Source organism: Cupressus sempervirens, chromosome 9, assembly GCF_028749045.1.
Source record: "Cupressus sempervirens isolate cs-2001-9-10 chromosome 9, ASM2874904v1, whole genome shotgun sequence".
NCBI lineage: Eukaryota > Viridiplantae > Streptophyta > Pinopsida > Cupressales > Cupressaceae > Cupressus > Cupressus sempervirens.
The window spans coordinates 763998912-764019571 of record NC_143126.1 but is presented as its reverse complement, the minus strand read 5'-3'; the positions used below and the strand labels follow the sequence as shown (position 1 = coordinate 764019571).

Genomic DNA, 20660 nt, shown 5'->3' with positions numbered 1-20660 from the left:
AACCGCTTCCTATGTACTATAAGTTGAGTGGTTGTATTGGGCATTGACAAATCAGTCCTTTGGTGCAACGACAACACCACTCTAACAAGTGGTATTAGAGCTTGGTCACAGGTTCGAATCCTTAGACCCTCGGGTAACGCTGAGGGGGAAATTGTTAGAAATTTGTTCAGTGCTCCCCTCAGGATTTGTGACAAGGGCTTAATTGCCTCTTGTGTACTATAAGTTGAGTGGTTGTATCGAGCATTGACAAATCAATCTTTTGGTGCAATGGCAACCCCACTCTAATAGATACAATGTCAAACAACAATCCTCCCCTTAAGAAAAAACAAAATCAAGAATATATATAGGATGTCTTCATGTTCCTTAAAGGCAGATGAAGGAAGTTGCCTCAAGATTTTTAAAGTCTTTCAAATTCTTCTCAAGTGTCTCAATGTTGATGTTGAAAGTTGTTGCAATCAAATTAGGCATTGTAAGCCACATTGATGAAAATGGCAATCTAGAATCTCCTAGAAACTAATGTAGAACACACTTCAAAGACATATATTTGCAAAAGATTAAGATGCCTTCTCCAAATTCTGCTCAAAAGGATCTATAATTATGTCTCAATTTTCTCTAACTACAACTAAAGATAAAACATCTCACTCAAAAAGATGAATGCAATCAATGTTGTTTCCCAAATTTGAAATGTAGGACTTTATGAGAAAACCTATGATGTTTGTCAAGTAGCCAAATTTGAAAGACAATGCATATCCTCTACCTTGAATCATAAGTAGCCATGAATGTAGCAACACAAGCATCATCAACACAACAATCTACAAAGGAAATGAAATATCACCATGTCTTCAGAACCTAATTAAATGAACTCCAATGTTCCAATGACCTTACCGAATCTCCTTATAAGTGTGCATTAGTTGAAGGGACAATAGGAGAAAAATGTGAGATGTAGAATCAAGATTGATGATCAATCTTCCCTATTGCAACTATAACTTTTCTATGCAAATCTTGAATGATGATAGAATTGTTTCTTGCTCAACCATGTATGAGAAGATAGAGAAAAAATAAAATAGTTGACAATAAAGGCACACAAAGAAGAGACTATTAAACAATCCATCATCCATCTTTAAAGATTTTTCCCACAAACATCCATATATGTGTTGGTTATCAGGTTGTGTGGTAATGAATAGACTCAAATGAAGAGAACACGCTTTGTGATGAAACCATATGATGAGAAGCTCTAGAATTGAGAATTTATGTCTATAAATAAAAATATGCAACTACAACAAGTGCTTGCCCCATTACTTTTTCTAACTTTAATGATGAAGAAGAAGATGTGAACCCCCTGACACTGTTTTAGCTAAATGAGTTTGATTCTTCTTAAGAAGATGAATCAACTCATCAACTTGTTTTGAACAACATCAACATTCATCATGCCCTGTTTCTCACAATATGTGCAGTTCGGCTTCTCCTTCTAATTCCTCTCGAGAGGGAGATGATTCAGATTTCTTGCGTAGCTTATTGCTTTACTTCTTTTTCTTCTTGTCTACCTTATGATACCCTTTTGAATTAACTTTGGCTCCTCTTCAAATAGGAGATCTGCAAATTCATCAAACTCAGGATCATTATTTGATGCTCCCATAGCAAGCAGTTGGGTGTTAAAGCCATAAGAAATTACCAAATACTTAGGACCAATCTTGGATAACATAGTAAGAATCATCCGTAAATCCTGCAACACCCCCTTTAGTAGGTTCTTGAGATTGTAGAGTTATTCAATAGTAATTCAATTAAAAGAGACTTAGGTAATTCAACATCTTGATACTCTGCCTGGCTTATAACCTTTCAACTTATAAACTGTTATAAAATTTTAAAATACTACAATCTTATTCCTACAATTTATTTCCCATTTAATATTGATGTTCAATTGAAATAGTGGATCTTTTATAGTCAGATGTGCAACATATGATTCTTACTGATTTGATATGGAGTATATGTCGCTCTTCTTGATCTAGCTATGTTAATTGTGCTATGATTATCTTTGATATGGACACTATACTCTGATATCCTTATGCTTAGTCTCAAAATGTAATTCTCAACCCTTGACCCTCTGTAGCTTCCCAATCATTCTGACCATATGATAATAATGACCTCTTCCTATACAAAATATCAAAGAATACTTTTTTTTCTTTCGATGCTCTTCCTCCAATTCCTTTATTGAGAACTCCTTAACTTACACAGCCCTTTTCCTCAGAAGAATACAGTTTAATGAGTAGGAGTCTAAGTATGGATGGAATGAAGATGTCTCTAGTGCTGGATATTTGATCTGCTGAAGGTTCTTATTTCTGATCTAATACTTGCTTTATTCCCTGAATTAGATGCCTTCCAGCCAATGAAGGTCTTTTGTCTTCTTTATACTGTGATGTGTCTTAGATTGCTGGAAGTAGTCTTTTCCTGTATGTTTCCTATTTTCCATCCCCCCCACCACTAAATGTCTGCCAATATGTATATATATACATATTGGGGTGATGAAGGGACACACCTGTTACTGAGCTCATGTTTCTGAGCAGAGTATATTACTATTACTATTACTCCAATCGCTGCTGGCTTCCCATCTTTGTACTATTGCCCAGGCATATTACCATGCACCCTCTCAAGTGTTTGTGGTCGTGTGCGCAATAGACCTAGATAAGCCTTTTCCATGACATAAATCCATACTATGTTTTTCCATGAGGCATAATTATATGGATTTAGGAGTTCAATTTGATATTTTTCCATTGCAACAGCAGATAACAAGGAAAAGAAAGTCATCAATCGTCTCAGAATTACCCACCCAAAATTTCTCAGTCAAGAAGCCCTCCAAAACACGAGTCCAAAAGACTGTGCGACACCCTTAAGAACAACATATGTGATTATTGTCCCTGGGTCTAGGCACCATCAATCAACATGAAAATCTCCAAGATAATGGAGCATTTTGGTCCAAAGAATCTCACGTCCCCTTAAGAAGAACAAATTAGCATATGGTATGACCACACGAGCAATCAATCTGTCCACTAAAAATTGTACCTGCAATTTTTTACTAGCATGACTAGAATGGAACACAGAAAATAAGTTTTCAACCCCCTAAATGATCAACTCCAGAAAGTATGGCTTGGTATAGATAAAAGATATGGCAGATCCAAGAGATATATGACCTGCTCTGGAAGTGCATAGCTAGCAATAATTTTTCCATAAACTGAACACTCAAAACAATATTAGCAATCAAATAACAACTCTAAATACATTAAAAATCTCCATACTCAAAAATTAAAAACTAAAACTTATCTATGTATGTCAGTAGTGATTCTTGGATGAAATCATACTAACCAGCTAAGGATATAACCAGAAATTCCAACAGGATTTTGTTCCTTTAATAAATCTTAGAAGAACTTGGGTTCTTTCCAACAACAAAAGAAAATAACATTTCATGGCTAACCTTGTGAATGAGCTCTCAACCTCCTTTTATGAATCTTCTAGAAGAAAAATATTGATAAATAAAAATAATAATCCCCTTTTATCCACAAAGTTCTTTTCTTGAATAGTAAATTACTAGCCCATGTGCAAAAAATCCCAAAGTTCAAGCATCTAAATGAAACATAACATTTTTTTAACAAGTTACTTCACTAAGTTGTCGTTTGAAAATTTCAACATTGACAACTTAAGTGAAGAATTATCTAATAACTCAACAATTTATCCAAGTTGCAAAAAGTATCAAAATAACACAATTATGCATTTCTGACCATAGAGATGTACTCCTAATTTCATAGGACACAAAATTGAAGCGATTGGGTGACTTATGAAAAATAATAAAGCACTCCAAGAGGTTTGGAGAGCTCCCACAAGGTTGAAAATCAATTATAAAATCATTGCAAGAATCGCCAAGATCAACTGAGCTCATTACCAACAACTCTACATGACTAATTTTGTGCTTTCCAAAAGCTTTGGAATTCTCCCTTGATTATCAATTAGCCTTCCAAAGAATTGGGAAACTAGGCTAATTGATCACAAATCAATTATTTACTAAAATGGGGATATGACATCTTTGTCTGTACACCTCAATTCCCAATACCTATCTCATTGTTAATCAAGCATCATTCCTTTACATAGAATTTGTGGCTCAAAAGACAACTACTTTCCAAAAACCTTCTAAGTGCTCAATGTTTCTATTTTTTAAAAAGGATCAGAATCAATCAAGTCATCTTCGGTAAGATAAACTGCTGGAATGGAAGTATATATTCTTTGATGGTAGAAGTTATTTTCTCCTGTTAAGAACCCATTTTTCATGTTACGGGTTGGCTAGTAACCCATTGTGGAAGGCACTCTACGCAATAATGCGGGTACGTCTAATCGTGCTTGGACAAAGCAGAATATATTGTCAATAAATAGTACGTGTTAATTAACATCTTGAAAATATTTAGTCAACTTTAAAGTAGATAACCCTACTCTCAAATAAGCTCCTAATTAAACGAGGATAATTCAACTTCTGTTTCATATTTGAAAAGGTGTCCTTTCGCACAACTTGAATCCTAACACAACTTGTCCTCGTAGTTTTAGAGCAATGCAATGATAAACAGATAAGCCAAATATATTAAAGCTTAATGTGCAAGGTGAGCTAGTTTTGAAAGAAATGTTATTCATATTTATACATAATGCACAATAACGACATTTATAAGGTCTAAAATGCATATCAAAGTTGCATGGATATGGATACAGATACGGTATTGGGTACGGATACAGTGATTTTTTAAGACCCCCAATATGGATACGGCTGGACATGACATTAATAAATAATACATACATACATACATATATATATATTTAGCATAGTTTTCTAAGTTATTGTAGGAGATTGTCATTACTTCAGAAGTAATATTGACACATAAATGCTATATAAATATTTATAAGTGAATTTAACACTTTACAATATGTAAACATAGTAGAGTCGCATTAGAAGATAACCCAAAAACGGGTTGATGAAATAGAAAAACATTTTAGTTGTCTTTCTCATTCGGTGGAGGTTTTGTTTATACTATTATTTTTTAAATTGCTTTAATATAGTTTTTTTTACATTAAAGGGAAGATCTACATCAAATCTTTAAAAAAAACAAATCCCATAGTATTTGGTACAGTTCATAAATCAAGTTTATTAGGCAGACATGGATACAATATTTGACATGTGTCCAGGCAGTATTGGATACATTTCCAAATTGGATATAGGGATATGCGTGCCCAAGGAGGGACAGAGGAGTTTTCGGCAAGTCTGATGCATATTAAACCAAAGATCGTGTTAACATGTTAATAATCTTTTGGGTGAACATCTTTGTAATGTATTTTACAGTTTAGATGGTTATGGTTGTTGGATTGTTTTCTGTCCATAAAGAAATGATGTAAACATTTCTTCAAAAGTAATTTCATAATATACAATAAAATATATTTTTTCAGTACTCTACCCCTCCTAGGCCTAATAGTGGGTATCAAAACTTTAGATTTTTGACTTGAGGAAGAAAATGGGAGATAATTGTAGACAGTTATGCTTATATTTATCTCTCTAAGTTATCAAATTTGTGTTATTGTTGCGGATTTTGACCTTTGTAGAAACGTGTATCAAGATTGATGAAGAATGCAGCAAAAAAGATATTGAAGAGTACAACTAGAATTTTTGAGTAAAAATTTCACATGTGAATTTGCTGCAATGGTTGGTGAACTTAAATGGCAAAGATGAAGAAAGGACTTTTGACCTCGCTCTAAAGTAAGAACAGTTGGTGGAATATTCTTTTAGCAGGTCTCAATATTATTGACTCCTCCCATAATGGTTCTGTTAGTATTTTCATATTTGCATAGGAGGTATGAAATGGCCACAAATAAGGACAGGCATTGTGGCTGCATTTTGAAAACTGCTATGTAGATTCTCCTTTCTGTCCTGCCTAGATTGTAAATAAAAAACTGCATTATCATGCTTTCAACCTAAAAAAAGAATATTGTGATGATAATGACTGTGCCTAGACTAAAGAATCTGACTTCAAGGTTACTCAGTTTCCATTTGTTATATATGTGGATGTTATTTGGAAAATAAAAATGATTGTCATAAATATTGGTGTATGAATGAGGTGCAATCGATATCATATGACATGCCAAATCATTTATTATTGCGATCTACAATTATGTCCACATCATACATTGATTGCATATTGTCTCTATAACTTCATGTAAGCACATTAGGTGAGACAATATTAATATCTGAATGCAGGAGACAACCTATTTATGCAATTTCTGCCGATACATATTGTTGAGAAAAGACCTTGACAGGTTACAATATCAGTTAGGAAACACAGCAGACATATGTTAAGTATGATGTGCCTTCTTCAAGCATTTCGACAAGAAAGCAAATAAAACTGATATGTCCTTGAAGAAAGCTGATGTCTTCTTTTGTGTCAAAAAGACAAAATGTTGTGTCTAGACTCTAAACTTACTGTCCAAACATTTCATCAACCAAAGTCACAAAACCAAAAACCCATTGTGAGAGTTTGGGAAATCTTGAAAAATAGATAGGGGAAAATGTGGTCATGCTTACAAGGGTTCTATTGGCTCTCATGTCCCAGAATATTCCAAACCCATAGAATTTATATCAGGGGGACACATGAATAAATGTCATGTTGGATCTACATTTTTTAGTGTTTGTTGTGAAGTTCAACAATCTAAGCAACAAAAAGAAATGTTTACAGAGTCCAATAAAGTCCAAATTCGTTCTCATTGTGGATGCCAAGATCACCTTTCTAGTAATTGCTTCAACCTACACCCATGTACATCTTGCACTTTGCATACTCATTCTGCCAAACATTGTTATCTACTAGATCTACCTTCGAAGTCTACAAGGCATATGAATTTTGGTTGCATATATCATTAAGGTGGAGATCTAAGGTTGTTTTGTTAACCAAATCTTATTAGAGAGTTCAATCTATTATTAAATTGAAAATGTGCCTAATCATAAATTCGATAATGCTATTCCTCCAAAACTTTCTAATGATCTTGTAGGTATCATTGAACCTACATTAACCACAGTATATTTCCAAGATCCTATTCAGTATATTTGATAAGCATTTAATTGTTGAGAAGATTGAAGTGAATCTACGTCTCATGGCAAATGATTTTGCTAACATTGGAGAAACAATTTATGGTCATTATGATGATGCTGGTCCTTACAATGTACTCCACTTATTTAAGGCTATGGAGACGATAGATATTGCCTCTTGTTCAGTAACTCCATCAAGGGAACAATGCTATTGACATTTTCCTCTCTCAACTGCCAATGGGGAAAATCTTGTGTACATGTCAGATTCATGTGGACACACCCTGTGATTGGTATGGTAGTTACAGTTCAATGAATTGATTGCACTCAATGTGTGCTATTTCAGAAATAATTTAGAGTTTCCTTAAAATGATAGTTGATAACTCATAATGGCCACTAAAGTTTGGTCTTTTTTTCATACTGCAACATAGACAAATCAGGTTCCAATTCAAAACCTGTCAAAGTAATAGGTTCCATATTAAAAGATGAGATCTGTCACACACTCATTATTAAAGTTGAGATTTGAACCCGGTCAAGGTACCGAGTTAGTTCAAACAAAATTTATGATCTATCATCATTACAAATATTTTTTAGAAGCTTTAAATCAGCCAACAATTATTCTCACCAAAGTGCTTGGTTTAGAGAAGTTTGTGCAATCAAAATATTGGTTGGTTTCATGATGACCTCTTTAGGTTAAGAGGGGATGTTAACATGTTAATCTTTTGGGTTAACATATCTGTAATGTAATTTTCAGTTTAGTTGGTTATGGCAGTCCAACTGTTTTCTGCCTGTAAAATAATGATGTAAATATTTCTTCAAAATGTAATTTCATGATATTCTGTCCTTTTTGGGCCTACTAAGCAAGAAATTCTTTTAACTATGACAGGTGACCTTAAAAATAATTGCCACCAATGTTTTTTTTTTTTTGAGAAATGCAATGTACTTTTTATTGAATTTTTTGTATTAAAAGAATTGTGCAACTGATCTTAGTTAATTCATTGCACTTGATATCTTGATACCTTCTTTTGGCCATGGAAGTACACTTTCATTTTGGCTGGCATTTACTGTAAATGAATGCCATGGTAATATCTCCAGGCTCACAATTTCCTCCTTTCCCACCTCATTTTCTTTATAGTTTTGATAATTCAAAACCAAGCTAGAGGTTTGTTAATAATTATAATACATGCTCCACTAACAATAATCTTCTTACACCCAAAAAAAGGAAACTTGTGTTTCATTCTTACAGTTCGGAGGATCAATCATAATACAAACCCTACTGACAATAATCTTCTTACACCTAACAAAAGGAAACTTGTGATTCACTCGTACAGTTTGGAGGATCAATTTGCAAAAGATGATGGTGAAAAATTGTTTGGAAATAAGGTCAGATATTTTCATAAAACCATTTTTGCAGTGGCATCTAACAATTATCATTACACTCTCATGATTTCATACATTGTGCTTCTTTAATTAGTAGAAAAGTATAACACAAGCTACATTACAAATCCCTTTAAAGAGCTCCCACATTTTGAGTTTCCTAATTCCTTTTGAAGCAGATTGAATATGACGTTCCACCATGTAGTGCTGCCGCTCATTCTCCTGGTGATTGCGTTGACATTCATGAAGCCAACATGGTCATACCACACGGTGGGAATGTAATTTATAGTGTGGGACACCAACATACTGGAGGAGCTGGTATAACACTTTATGGCCAGGTATGAATTTCATATCTCAATAACTTATGATGACTCATGGGAATATTAGAAAGAGAGATTGCAACCTCCTTGATTCTGAGTTTCTAGCTCTGTTTCAATTACTAGTTCATGATTATTGTTTTCTTTCCAATTGATGGTACATTATATATTTGATCTAACATAGCTTGTAATGGTTAGGATGGTCGGGAGATGTGCACATCTTCGCCACTTTATGGAGAAGGAAGAGAGCCTGGTAATGAAACTGGTTATGTTGTTGGAATGAGCACGTGTTATCCAAAGCCTGGGAGTGTGCAGGTACATAGTGGGGAGAAACTGAAATTACAATCCAAATATACCAAAGATCGCGGTCATACAGGTGTTATGGGTCTTTTCTATCTTCTTGTGGCAGACACTGCTTAAAACAGGGCTCTCATCAACTGGTAAGTTACTAGTAAATATTTGGCATTCTTTCTGTAGCGCTCATAGCTTTTTGGTTTATCTTTTTAGATTTGAATTCTTGTGCTGCCTCCTATATTACAGGAGAGAACGTTATGATCACAACAGCTAAGAAAAAAAGATATTCTGTTTAATTTATTTCTCCTCACAGACTGGGAATTTCAGATTAAAAAAGATCAGAACAAATTTACATTAGAGTACCAACTAAAACTTATCGTTTTAAATGCAGGAACAATTAGGCCTGCTTCTTGCAAATGGGTATCTTCTAACTGTCCTCCTGTTTGTCTGTGTCCCATTGCAGGGTTAGGATCTGCATATTCTATCAATAAAGGGAGAGAAGATGGTTATTATTATATTATTATATGAAATGTGGTATATAGAGTGCCATATTCAATGTTCTATAAGAGACGCTGATCTAAAAATAGGATTTTTATCTAAAAACTTCTTATTGTAATTGGGAAAGTTCTCTCTTACAGTATTATGCACACTAGTTACTCTAGTATTTATTTATTGTGTAGCAGTAACGTGCAGAAATGATATTATATACATAATATTTATATATTATGATGTTTTTGTATATGGTATAATAACTTGTCTAGATAGTGAAATCTTATACTATTAGAATATTTGCATCATAAAATATTTGCATTTTGATGGAAATGGTTATCCATCTCTTTATCAAAGTGGAAGTTATAGTAGATGAAGATAATTTACACATTGATACATTCCAAAGGCTGGTTATTATTTCTTCTATTAGTTCTATTATCAATGAACAAAAGAAAGCTCAACATAAGTAAATTTGTCACGACAGATTTTAAAATTTACTTTGACTAGTTCCATGTGCAGAAATAAAAGTTTGTAATTAGGTGGAGAAATTATCACTGAGTAGAGGGTTTTGTTGGGTGTATATGTGAAGCCCAATAGTCACTCTTTTATTTTGCACTTTTATTATTGTTTCCCTCCAATTGTTCCTCTCTTCATTTCTTTTGAGACTCTATGAATATGTTTTGGAGGTTTATTATTATTCTATTGTATTTGAAGAGCTGAAGCAACAGCTGTGATGTAAAATTCAAATATTTACATTAATAGAGATCTTCCCTGCAGTGTGGACGTAGCTACAATTTGTGGTGAACCACGATAAAATTGTGTGTTTGCGTTTTCTATTTCTTTTGCTTGTTCTGTTCATTTCCAGTTTGCACTTTCAGCAAACTTCACAATTGGTATTAGAGCTTGGTGTAGACGCTGAAATCGCTTTCGGTGTTTGAAAATCCGAAGTCATGGAAGATTTGCGAATGCAGAAATTCTCGAGACAAAATTTCAGTTTGTGGAAAGTTCAGATGCGTTCGTTCCTAGTCAAGCAAGACTTGGCAATAGCAATTGATGGAAAAGCAAAGAAACCGGTTGCAATGAAGGATGAAGAGTGGAAGGATGAAGAGTGGGATAAAACAGATGAGAAAGCAAAGGCAACCATATTTCTTTCTTTATTATAGAACATTTTATTGAATGTTCACAACGAATCTTCAATAAAGGAAGTTTGGGATAAACTTCAAAGTATGTACGAAACAGCCTCAGCTGCAAATAAAATATTTATTATGAAGAAGTTCTACAAGCTGAAAATGAAGGATGGGACTGCAATGTCAAATCACATAAATGATTTGAACACTTTACTATGCCAAGCAACCTCCGTTGGCATGACACAAGATGATGAATCTAAAGCTATCATCTTGCTGTGATCATTACCGGACAGCTGGGATCTCGTTGTTACAGCAGTTAGTACTTCTAACTCCTCTAAGAAGAAGCTGGTCTATGATGAAGTTATGACAACTCTACTTAGTGAGGATATGCGGAGAAGCAATAAGGAATCCTCATCCGGTGAAGCCTTAATGGCGGTCAGCATCGAAAATAGAGGAAGAAGTCAAAATAGAGGAAGGAACAATCATTATAGAAGATCAAAATCAGCTAAGCGCTCGAGGTCAAGGGAAAGGAAAGGAGGAGACTGCTGGTTTTGTGGCAAAAGTGATCACATAAAAAAGAATTGTAGAGGTTATAAGAGAGCACAAGAACGAGTGCGGGAAAGTCAAGCCAACACCATCTATGACAAAGATGATAGCGTGCTGATTTTATCTAGAACCGAAACAACTTCAGCCTCATGGGTTTTGGATTCTGGCACATCATTTCACGCCACTTCATGTACGGAATGCTTCTCAAATTATCAAGAAGGTAAGTTTGGTGAAGTATACTTGGGTGATAATAAGGCATGTGAAATAATAGGAAAAGGAGATATTTTATTATCTTTGAAAGGAGGCATTAAATGGCTATTAAAAAATGTGCGTCATGTTCCAAAACTAAAGAGAAATCTGATTTCCGTAAGTCAGCTATGTGCACAAGGTTTTCTCACTTCTCTAACTGATTCATGGAAAGTCACAAAAGGATCCATGTTAGTTGCAAAAGAAGATTGGGAGCTTGTATATTGTAGAAAATATCGGTGAAGTGGGGGCTGCCATGTCAGTTGAAGATAGCAATTCAGAATTGTGGCATCAAAGGCTTGGTCGCATGAGCAAAAAGGGCCTTGCTGTTATGCATAAAAGGGAGCAATTACCAGGGCTGAAATCAGTTGACTTACAATTTTGTGAACATTGCCTTTATGAAAAACAAAATCGGGTCAGCTTTTTGAGGACCAGACATGAAAAGAAAGGTACTCCTTTGGCTCTTGTTTATTCTGATGTGTTCGAACCCACTGAGGAAAGTTGTATTGGAGGAGAAAACTTCTTCGTCACCTTCCTTGATGATTGCACAGGAAAGCTATGGATTTACATACTGCATAAGAAATCTAATGTTTTCAGCATGTTTAAAATCTTTGAGGCTTTAGTTGAGAATCAGTCTAGCCACACAATAAAGTGCTTGCAAACAGACAATGGCAGAGAGTTTTGTTCATTGGAGTTTGATTCATTTTGTGCGAATAATGGCATCTGTAGAATTAAAATTGTTCCATTCACCCCGCAAGAAAATGGAGCAGTGGAGAGGATGAATAAAACAATCCTTGAGAAATCTCGTTGTATGTTTTCTAATGCCGACTTAGGCAAGGAGTTTTGAATAGCGGCATGTAATACAATGGTATATTTAATCAACTGAAGTCCCTCTTCTCGGTTGGACTTTGGCATACCTAAGGAAGAGTGGCTGGGAAAGAAAATCTCATATTCTCACATCCAAGTGTTTGGATGCGAAGCTTACATACATGTTTCAAAAGAGAAAAGACAAAAGCTTGATCCAAAATCACAAAAAGGCATTTTTGTGGGCTATGGTGAAGACCAGTTTGGTTTCAGAATATGGGATCCAATTGGGAAGAAAATCATCAGAAGTAGAGATGTCGTCTTCAATGAGAAGGTATTTCTAGCATTACACAAAGAAGAAAACACAATATGTGAATATGCACCTTTCTCTATTTTTGATAATAATAATGCTAATAGAAATCAGAATTTGGTCTCTCCAAATGTCTTATCTCCCACCTTAGTCTTAGCCCCTGCCCCTCTATCCTCTCCTTCTACTAGTATGTGGGATCAAGATCATGAACATGGTGAACAAAATTTAGATTATCACAGTCAGAGTGATAACAACTCTTTCTCAAATCCAAATCAAAACAGAGAACATAACTCTCTATTTGAGTATAGAGACAATGGCTACAATTATACTGAACAAGGCACTTCCCCTGCCTATACACTTGGTCACAGGAATTCTTGTGATGAGAACCTGCCACTCACGGGTGAGGTGGACTCCATACAGGAGCCTCACTCGTGGCCTTCCCTACACCCCAATCATGGAGTCAATGTTGGGCAAAGAAATTCTAACAGTGAACCATCATTCATAGCAGTCAGCCATGCAAGAGAACTTCTATTCATTAACACACAGGAGCTCATCCACAGCTCACATATCCTTAATAGGGGCCAATAGGATGGAATAAGAGTTCAAAGAGCACTGCATGAAGAGGAACTACACTTCCCTACAGATGGAGACACATGGTTTCACAATGGAAATCAACTTCAAATCGTTGACAATTTGCATGCTCCTTCAATTCATGGTGAAAGACCAGGCTTGCATGGATCAGCCTATACTAGTGTTGACTGGTGTGAAGCACACCGATAGATTGGCCATGCAGGAGGACAGCATGGTCTAAGACCCGAGCAGAGTCTACCCACGGCTAAGGAAACTCGCAATAATCAAACTAACAGGGAGGGAACTGCAGACAGGGCCATTCAAATGAATGTTGACTCCCATGGCATCAAAACAGGTGTGTTATCATAGGCCGCTCCTTCCTTTTCATTCCACGAGTCTCTAGCCAAACTGCAACACAAGCATAGCACTGGTCTTCAATTAGAGCACGGTCTTAACAGTAAATATAGACATGCCCATGTTGATTTGGAACTGCAGGGTCAATTTGCCTCCGTTGTTCATGCTCGCACTCCCAACATTGGAATGACAATTGCACAAAGTAAAAATAAGGTTAGGGTATCAAATCATCAACTCACATTTGAATAATATGATTCTCATGTTCAGAAGAAGCATTACACCTCTTCAAAGGGCAGTGATTTTGAACTCCACACACCAAACTCTCAGGATAAACAAAAGGAACATTCTGATCATAATGATAACATTCAAGGGCTGAGAAAATCAACAAGATAGAGAAGGCTTCCTGCCCGATTCTCTGATTATGAACTCTTGTACTCCGAAGAAGCAAAGCCGAAACTCTTGCTTTTAGACCAACTGGAACCAACTAGCTCCAAAGAAGCTCGTAAAGCATCAAAATCTCACAAATGGGAGGCAGCGATGCAAGAAGAGATGGATTCTCTAATGCAAAATAATACTTGGGATTTGGTTCCTTTGCCACCAAATCGGAAAGCACTCAAAAATCGATGGATTTATCGATTAAAAGATGAAGGAAAAAATCAGAAGCAGTATAAAGCTAGGCTGGTTGTTAAAGGTTTCGATCAGCAAAAGGGCATAGATTTCAATGAAATCTTTTCTCCCGTGGTCAAGATGACTACAATCCAGGGTATTCTCGATTTAGTTGCTATTCATGATCTTGAACTTGAGCAGTTGGATGTCAAAACAACATTTCTCCATGGTGATTTGAATGAAGAAATTTACATGATGCAGCCCAAGGGATTTATTAAATGTGGTAAAGAAAACTTATATTGCAAATTGAGAAAGAGCTTGTATAGTCTCAAGCAAGCTCCAAGGCAGTGGTACCTCAAGTTCAATCGATTTATGACTGAACATAATTTCATTCGGTATGAATTTGATCCATGTGTCTACTACAAGAAGTTACTTGATGGTTCATTTATTCTTTTATTGCTCTATGTTGATGACATGCTTGTCATCGGTTCATCTATGAAGTTGATTTCAGAATTGAAAGAAAAGATGTTAGAAAGGTTTTCCATGAAAGACTTAGGGGTAGCGAAACGAATACTTGGCATGGACATCATCCATGATAGAAACAAGAGGGAAATTAAGCTTTCTCAAGAACACTATGTTCTCAAGGTACTAGAAAGATTTGGCATGGCGGATGCCAAACCGGTCAGCACTCCTCTTGCTAATCATTTCAAATTGTCTTTAGCCATGTGTCCCAAGACACAAGAAGAACAAGACTACATGAAGAACATCCCATATTCTTCAGCAGTGGGTAGTCTTATGTATGCAATGGTTTGTACTCATCCAGATATTGCCCAAGCAGTGGGGGTTGTCAACAAGTTCATGAGCAATCCGGGTAAACAACATTGAGATGCGGTTAAGTGGATCTTAAGATATCTTAAGGGCACTCCTGATTTTGTTCTGTGTTTTGGTGGCAAAGACACTTCACTTAGAGGTTATAAGGATTTAGATATAGTTGAAAATTTAGACAATAGAAGATCTACTACTGGTTATGTTTTTACATTTGCTGGAGCAGCGATCAGTTGGGCATCGAAGTTGCAACAAGTAGTCTCACTTTCTACTACTGAGGTTGAATATATTTCTCTCACTGAAGGAGCAAAAGAGTTGATTTGGTTGCAATGTCTATTTGGTGATTTTGATTGTCCTCAAAAAGGATCAGCCTTGTATTGTGATAGCAAAAGTGCCATTGACTTAGCCAAAAATGCAGTGTTTCATAGCAGAACTAAGCATATTGAGGTTCGTTATCATTTCATTCGAAGTAAACTTGAAGAGGGCAAACTTCAGGTCTTGAAGATTAACACCAAGGAGAATCTAGTTGATGCATTAACTAAGGTTGTTCCACAAGAGAAGTTTGAGTTCTACCGAGCTTCTCTTGGCATTGTAAAGAAATAACAGTAGGGGAATTCAGGGGAGACTCATACATTACCACTGTTGGACTTCAAGTGGGGGTTTTGTTGGGTGTATATGTGAAGCCCAATAGTTACTCTTTTATTTTGCACATTTATTATTGTTTCCCTCCAATTATTCATCTCTTCATTTCTTTTGAGACTCTATAAATATGTTTTGGAGGTTTATTATTATTGTATTGTATTTGAAGAGCTGAAGCAACAACTGTGATGTAAAGTTCAAATATTTACATTAATAGAGATCTTCCTTGCAGTGTGGACGTAGCCACAATTTGTGGTGAACGACAATAAAATCATGTGTTTGCATTTTCTATTTCTTTTTCTTGTTCTGTTCATTTCCAGTTTGCACTTTCAGCAAACTTCACAAGTTTCTCCTACTTTGGAGAGAGCAACTCTCTATTATGATAAGAATGTCTTTCTCTGTCAAAGAGCACAATAGAATATAAAAATGAAAAATGATAACCAAAAAAACTGAAAAAAGCTTAGATGAGACTAAAAAAGCCATCTAGAATTGTTCTAGAAGCTTGGACAACCACTTCATCTTTCAATTGTCAACTTCCATAAATAGACCTATAGTGTAGATGTACTCTGCTACCATTAATAGAAGCTTGGACAACCACTTCATCTTTCAATTCAACATTCATATATAGACCTATAGTGTATATTTGCTTTGCTACCATTAATAAATTTTGGCAATATAAATTTTTATTATGAAAGAACAAACAATAAAATCAAAAAATAACCACCAAAAATCTATTAGTTGGCAAGGGTGAACAGAGTATCACAAGTTGTTGAATTTAGAAGAGAATTTTTGTCTATGGAGGACAATGATGACTAGTAACATAATTAGTGCAATATTAGTGTAATGTGTTAAAAGTGTCACATAATGAGATTAAATCCTAATTGTAATTATAACTAACACTTGCACCATTAACTATAACTACCACTTGCACTTTTTAAGGGTGCAAGGGTTATGTTGATAGTGTTATATTTGTTAAATGATATCATTGTATTTCATGATGTAGAAATTTTTCTTATGACTATTTTTGTATATAGTAAAGCATTAGGTAGGATAATTTAGTCTTTATTGTTCTATATGCTGAAAAATTATACCCATATTATTCTAAGGAAGAGTGTTTGAGACATGATTTGGGTTTTAAAGATAGTTGAGTAATGTTCACCTTAATTCCCTTCATTGTAGATGCTCAAATAAGAAAAATTCTAGGAAATTTTAATTTTCTGTGTCTACTTTTGACATTCTACATAGTTTAGGGTCTTAAAATGTATGGTAATGCAAAATGTGTGACCTTTTATTAAAAAGCACTGTAATAGGAAATAGGTAAAATCCTTTTAAACAACATTGTGAATGTAGATTAAATTTCTTTTAAACTTAGAGTAATGAATGTCAAAATTCATAATTTGTTGATTGTAGGTTTCAATCATAAATAATGATCTTATGTGAAATGTATGATGTAGTAACAAAGTATATAGTCACAATATTACATTTGGTAAAGAGAAAACATAAAACAAAAAATACAGATGCAATACACATATTTTGAAACTCACATATTTTATATTCACCATCTTTCTTGTCATGCCCTGCCACGAGATCCTTGTAACAAGGGTAAATATAAGCCAAGATTAAAAAAAAATTCAAAACAAGTATGGATGTACACGACCATCAACATACAAGGATCACAAGGATCGCAATGGAAGACTTAACCAACAATCCAAGAAACCAACAAATCTTAAAGTGCCACTACCAAACTAACACACTCAACAGAAAGATAAAATCCAAGGTGACAACAAAACCTAAAATCTTCAATCTATCAAAGCCTAGAAATACAAGAAAACCAAAAGGGTACTTGAAACACCAAATTGCGTTCTCCAAAAAATAGCAGAGATACCCCCTATTTTTCATGTGAGGAAAGACATCCTATAGTCTCATGTGAGGAAGTACATCTTCGCGCAAGAAAGTACCATGCCTCATGCGAGGAGCTAAGCTCTCGCGCAATGAAACACTTTGCGTCGCTAGCAATTCCCTCCACAATGATGTTGAAGCTCGCGCGAGGAAGTGCCAGCATCCACACAAGGAAGTACAAGCACTCTCACGAGAGACTACAATCTCGCGTAAGGAACCATCACGCACTACACGAACAAATGCTTTCTCGCATGAGAGAACACATTCTCGTGCGAGGAAACATAACAACAAGCAAGGAAAATGAAGGACAAAAAGATAGGAAAAAAAAATTCCTCCACACCAGGGAGTACCAAATCCACGAATCAAGGCTTGGACACTAGATCTCTAGAATAACAAGTCGGAAATAAAGCAAACCATCTAAACTAAAATAGTAAATGAAATGTACTAAAAGTAAAATAGTAATATAAAAAAACAACTAAACTATTGTGTGGTTCCTCCCAACCATAATAGCATCGTGAGACCTCAAAGGTCCTAGCCATCCCCTGTGCGTAACATCCCAAATTGCCAACCAAATAGTTAGAGCTTTCTTATGAGAGTGTCACTACTAAAATGTAATAACATCGTAAGAATAAAGAAATATAACATATTAATCTAGTAAAGCAATAGATAATCCAACTAAATAGATCATATCATCTAATAATATGCTAAACATTATAAAATAGGAAAGCATCAAATAAACTAACATCATCTAAACATGATATCCAAGCATTCCAATGAAAGAATAAATCACAAGGAATCATACTCCAAAATCTCAACTATACCAAGTGAAATATCAATCGCTAGTCACACTAGAATAATAGACTGTCTCTATACACCGATCCCCAGTAGTGGTATAGATTGATATGCCTCCCAACCATGTGGAACCTATAAGTCCACTCCCACCGTGCTAATGGAGATAATGATCTAACTCCAAATACACAAAAAAAAATCCATGGCTAACACTTACGCCAAATAGTAAAGATGATTGAAACAAAGATTATGAGACAATGCAAGTACAACAGGTCCTAGTTAGACTCTAAATGGGTCGACTATGTAGGGACTATAGTGGAGAGTAATATGCTTGGGACTCACAAGCTAACCTAGTGTGGAAACACTCTCAAGGGACTCCCTTGGAGGTCATTACACTAGTGTGGAAACACTCACAAGGGCCTCCCTTGGAGGCCATCATTGAGTGTTCTCGGAATCAAACCATAAGACACTTGCCCTTGGTAAATTGAATAGGCATCTCATTTTATTATCTTAAACATATTACCTAGTTTATTTTATTTAGTTATCACTTGTTAGAACTTCTTTTCACCAACCCTATGGGAAATGGTCACCAGGTTGCGAGAGAGAAGCTGCTCCATTGCCTACCCTACATACCCATGCTCATCACACGATGAGTGCCCATAGGCATGCATATTCCAAACCCAACTCCACTGAACATAACTCACCAAAATATAACCAGGAGTCTGGGCCTCACAAGTCATCTAACAAATGCACATGCTCGTATGTGGTGTACCACCATCATGAAGATCATAAAACAAGGGTTAGATGAGAACACAAACAAAATAACACTCAACTAAAAATAAGCTTGGGAGGATAGATGCAACACACATCTCAATGTAACATAAAAGTGCAAAAGTGGTCTGACTAACATCCTACAGATAATCCAAGTCCACAACCAACATTGTGCCAAGAAAACCTGAGAAAATTGGGTGGCACACAAATCGAGGTAAAAATCCCAAAAGTCAAAAACTTTTAAATTAAAACCCATTTGGTTTTAGGGCACAAAAGCGATTAAAATCCAATAAAATTTGAGTTCAAACACCGTATGCAAAAATGGCTAGCATAACAGTGCAAAACCCCAAACCCTCATCCTGAAAACCATGAAAACATTCATACCCATCTAACCAGGAAAACCCAACAAATAGAAATGGAGGGGAACACTAGTTCTTATCCTCCTAACATACAACTACTAGAAATGAAAGGACAAACAGAGCTGAAACTCAAAAATGGGAGAGCCCTACCTAGTAGCAAAAGGGGTAGAAATGGAAAACTATTAGATAAAAAATAAAATCTAGTTGAAGGTACTGAAAGTCGCAGGAAACCAATGTCTCCCTGACCTAGATCCAACAAGACCGATCTCACAAAGATCCCATGTCTAGAGCTCTCACAATGAACACAAATACAGTCCTCCAGAAGAGGATTTTGGAAAAAGCTCTCAAATTTCTAATTTTCAAAGGTGAGAAGTGGGGAATTAATTTCCTCTTTGGATACTTATTCACTTTTCAAGTGAACAATTGATTAGGGTAAATAACCAGGAAACCTAGTTAAATCCCCAATCAACCCAAATGAAAACAAGCTATTCCAAGTAATTGGACTTCATCATAGCAAAGCTGCCAGAAATTAAAATCAATAAAAATAAAGCCTGAAAACCCATAAACCAAAATTATAGAAAATCTTACAAACTTTAGTGGCAAAAGCGAACCCTAAATGCACAAAAACGTTCACAGGTCTAGTCACAAAATGCGAATGAGTCTAGATTTAATCAAATCATCAGAAGGTTTAATTCAAACAATTAAATAAGATGCATCGACCATACAGGGACGACATTGGTAAAATATGAACAACTGAACGCTAACTCCATGTGACATTACTAGGGATATAAATCCTGCACACTAAAATACATGATCAAGTGCAATTGCATATAATAACATAGTTGAAGCAATAAATGCATTAAATAACCTAATTTAACCATTTATTTTACTTATGCTAAAATAATTCATTTACATCACTCACGTTTACATAAAGCATACCAAAGCAAGAATGAAGTAAATAACCATAGCATTAGATCTCACATATACATAGTCAGAGATATGTCCAAATATTGGATAACCAGATATCATCATAAAACATAGTGTCATCTTAAATGACATCAACATGCAAATATGTTCAACTAAAGAGCACCGTAATCTCACATCTATGATACTAGAATCAAAGTATAACATCTGGTCCTCAGGTCATCTTGAATGTAACAAAATAACACAAGTAACAAGTATCTCTTGGATCAAAATATACAAGGTACAGACTGCAAACACAAGAGGCACTACACTTCCCTC

General features: G+C 35.4%; 1 protein-coding gene across 1 annotated transcript in view; it reads left to right on the top strand.

Moving 5' to 3' along the window:
• The window catches only part of LOC149540927 (uncharacterized), a 64735-nt gene extending 54925 nt beyond the window's left edge, over positions 1-9810 (top strand). Inside the window, exons 3-5 of the mRNA XM_089799767.1 lie at positions 8653-8811; positions 8989-9230; positions 9548-9810. Of these exons, the coding sequence (XP_089655893.1) occupies positions 8653-8811; positions 8989-9210 (381 nt within the window). The 3' untranslated portion in view covers positions 9211-9230; positions 9548-9810. The remainder of the gene's footprint in view (positions 1-8652; positions 8812-8988; positions 9231-9547) is intronic.
• Positions 9811-20660: the final 10850 nt, after the last annotated feature.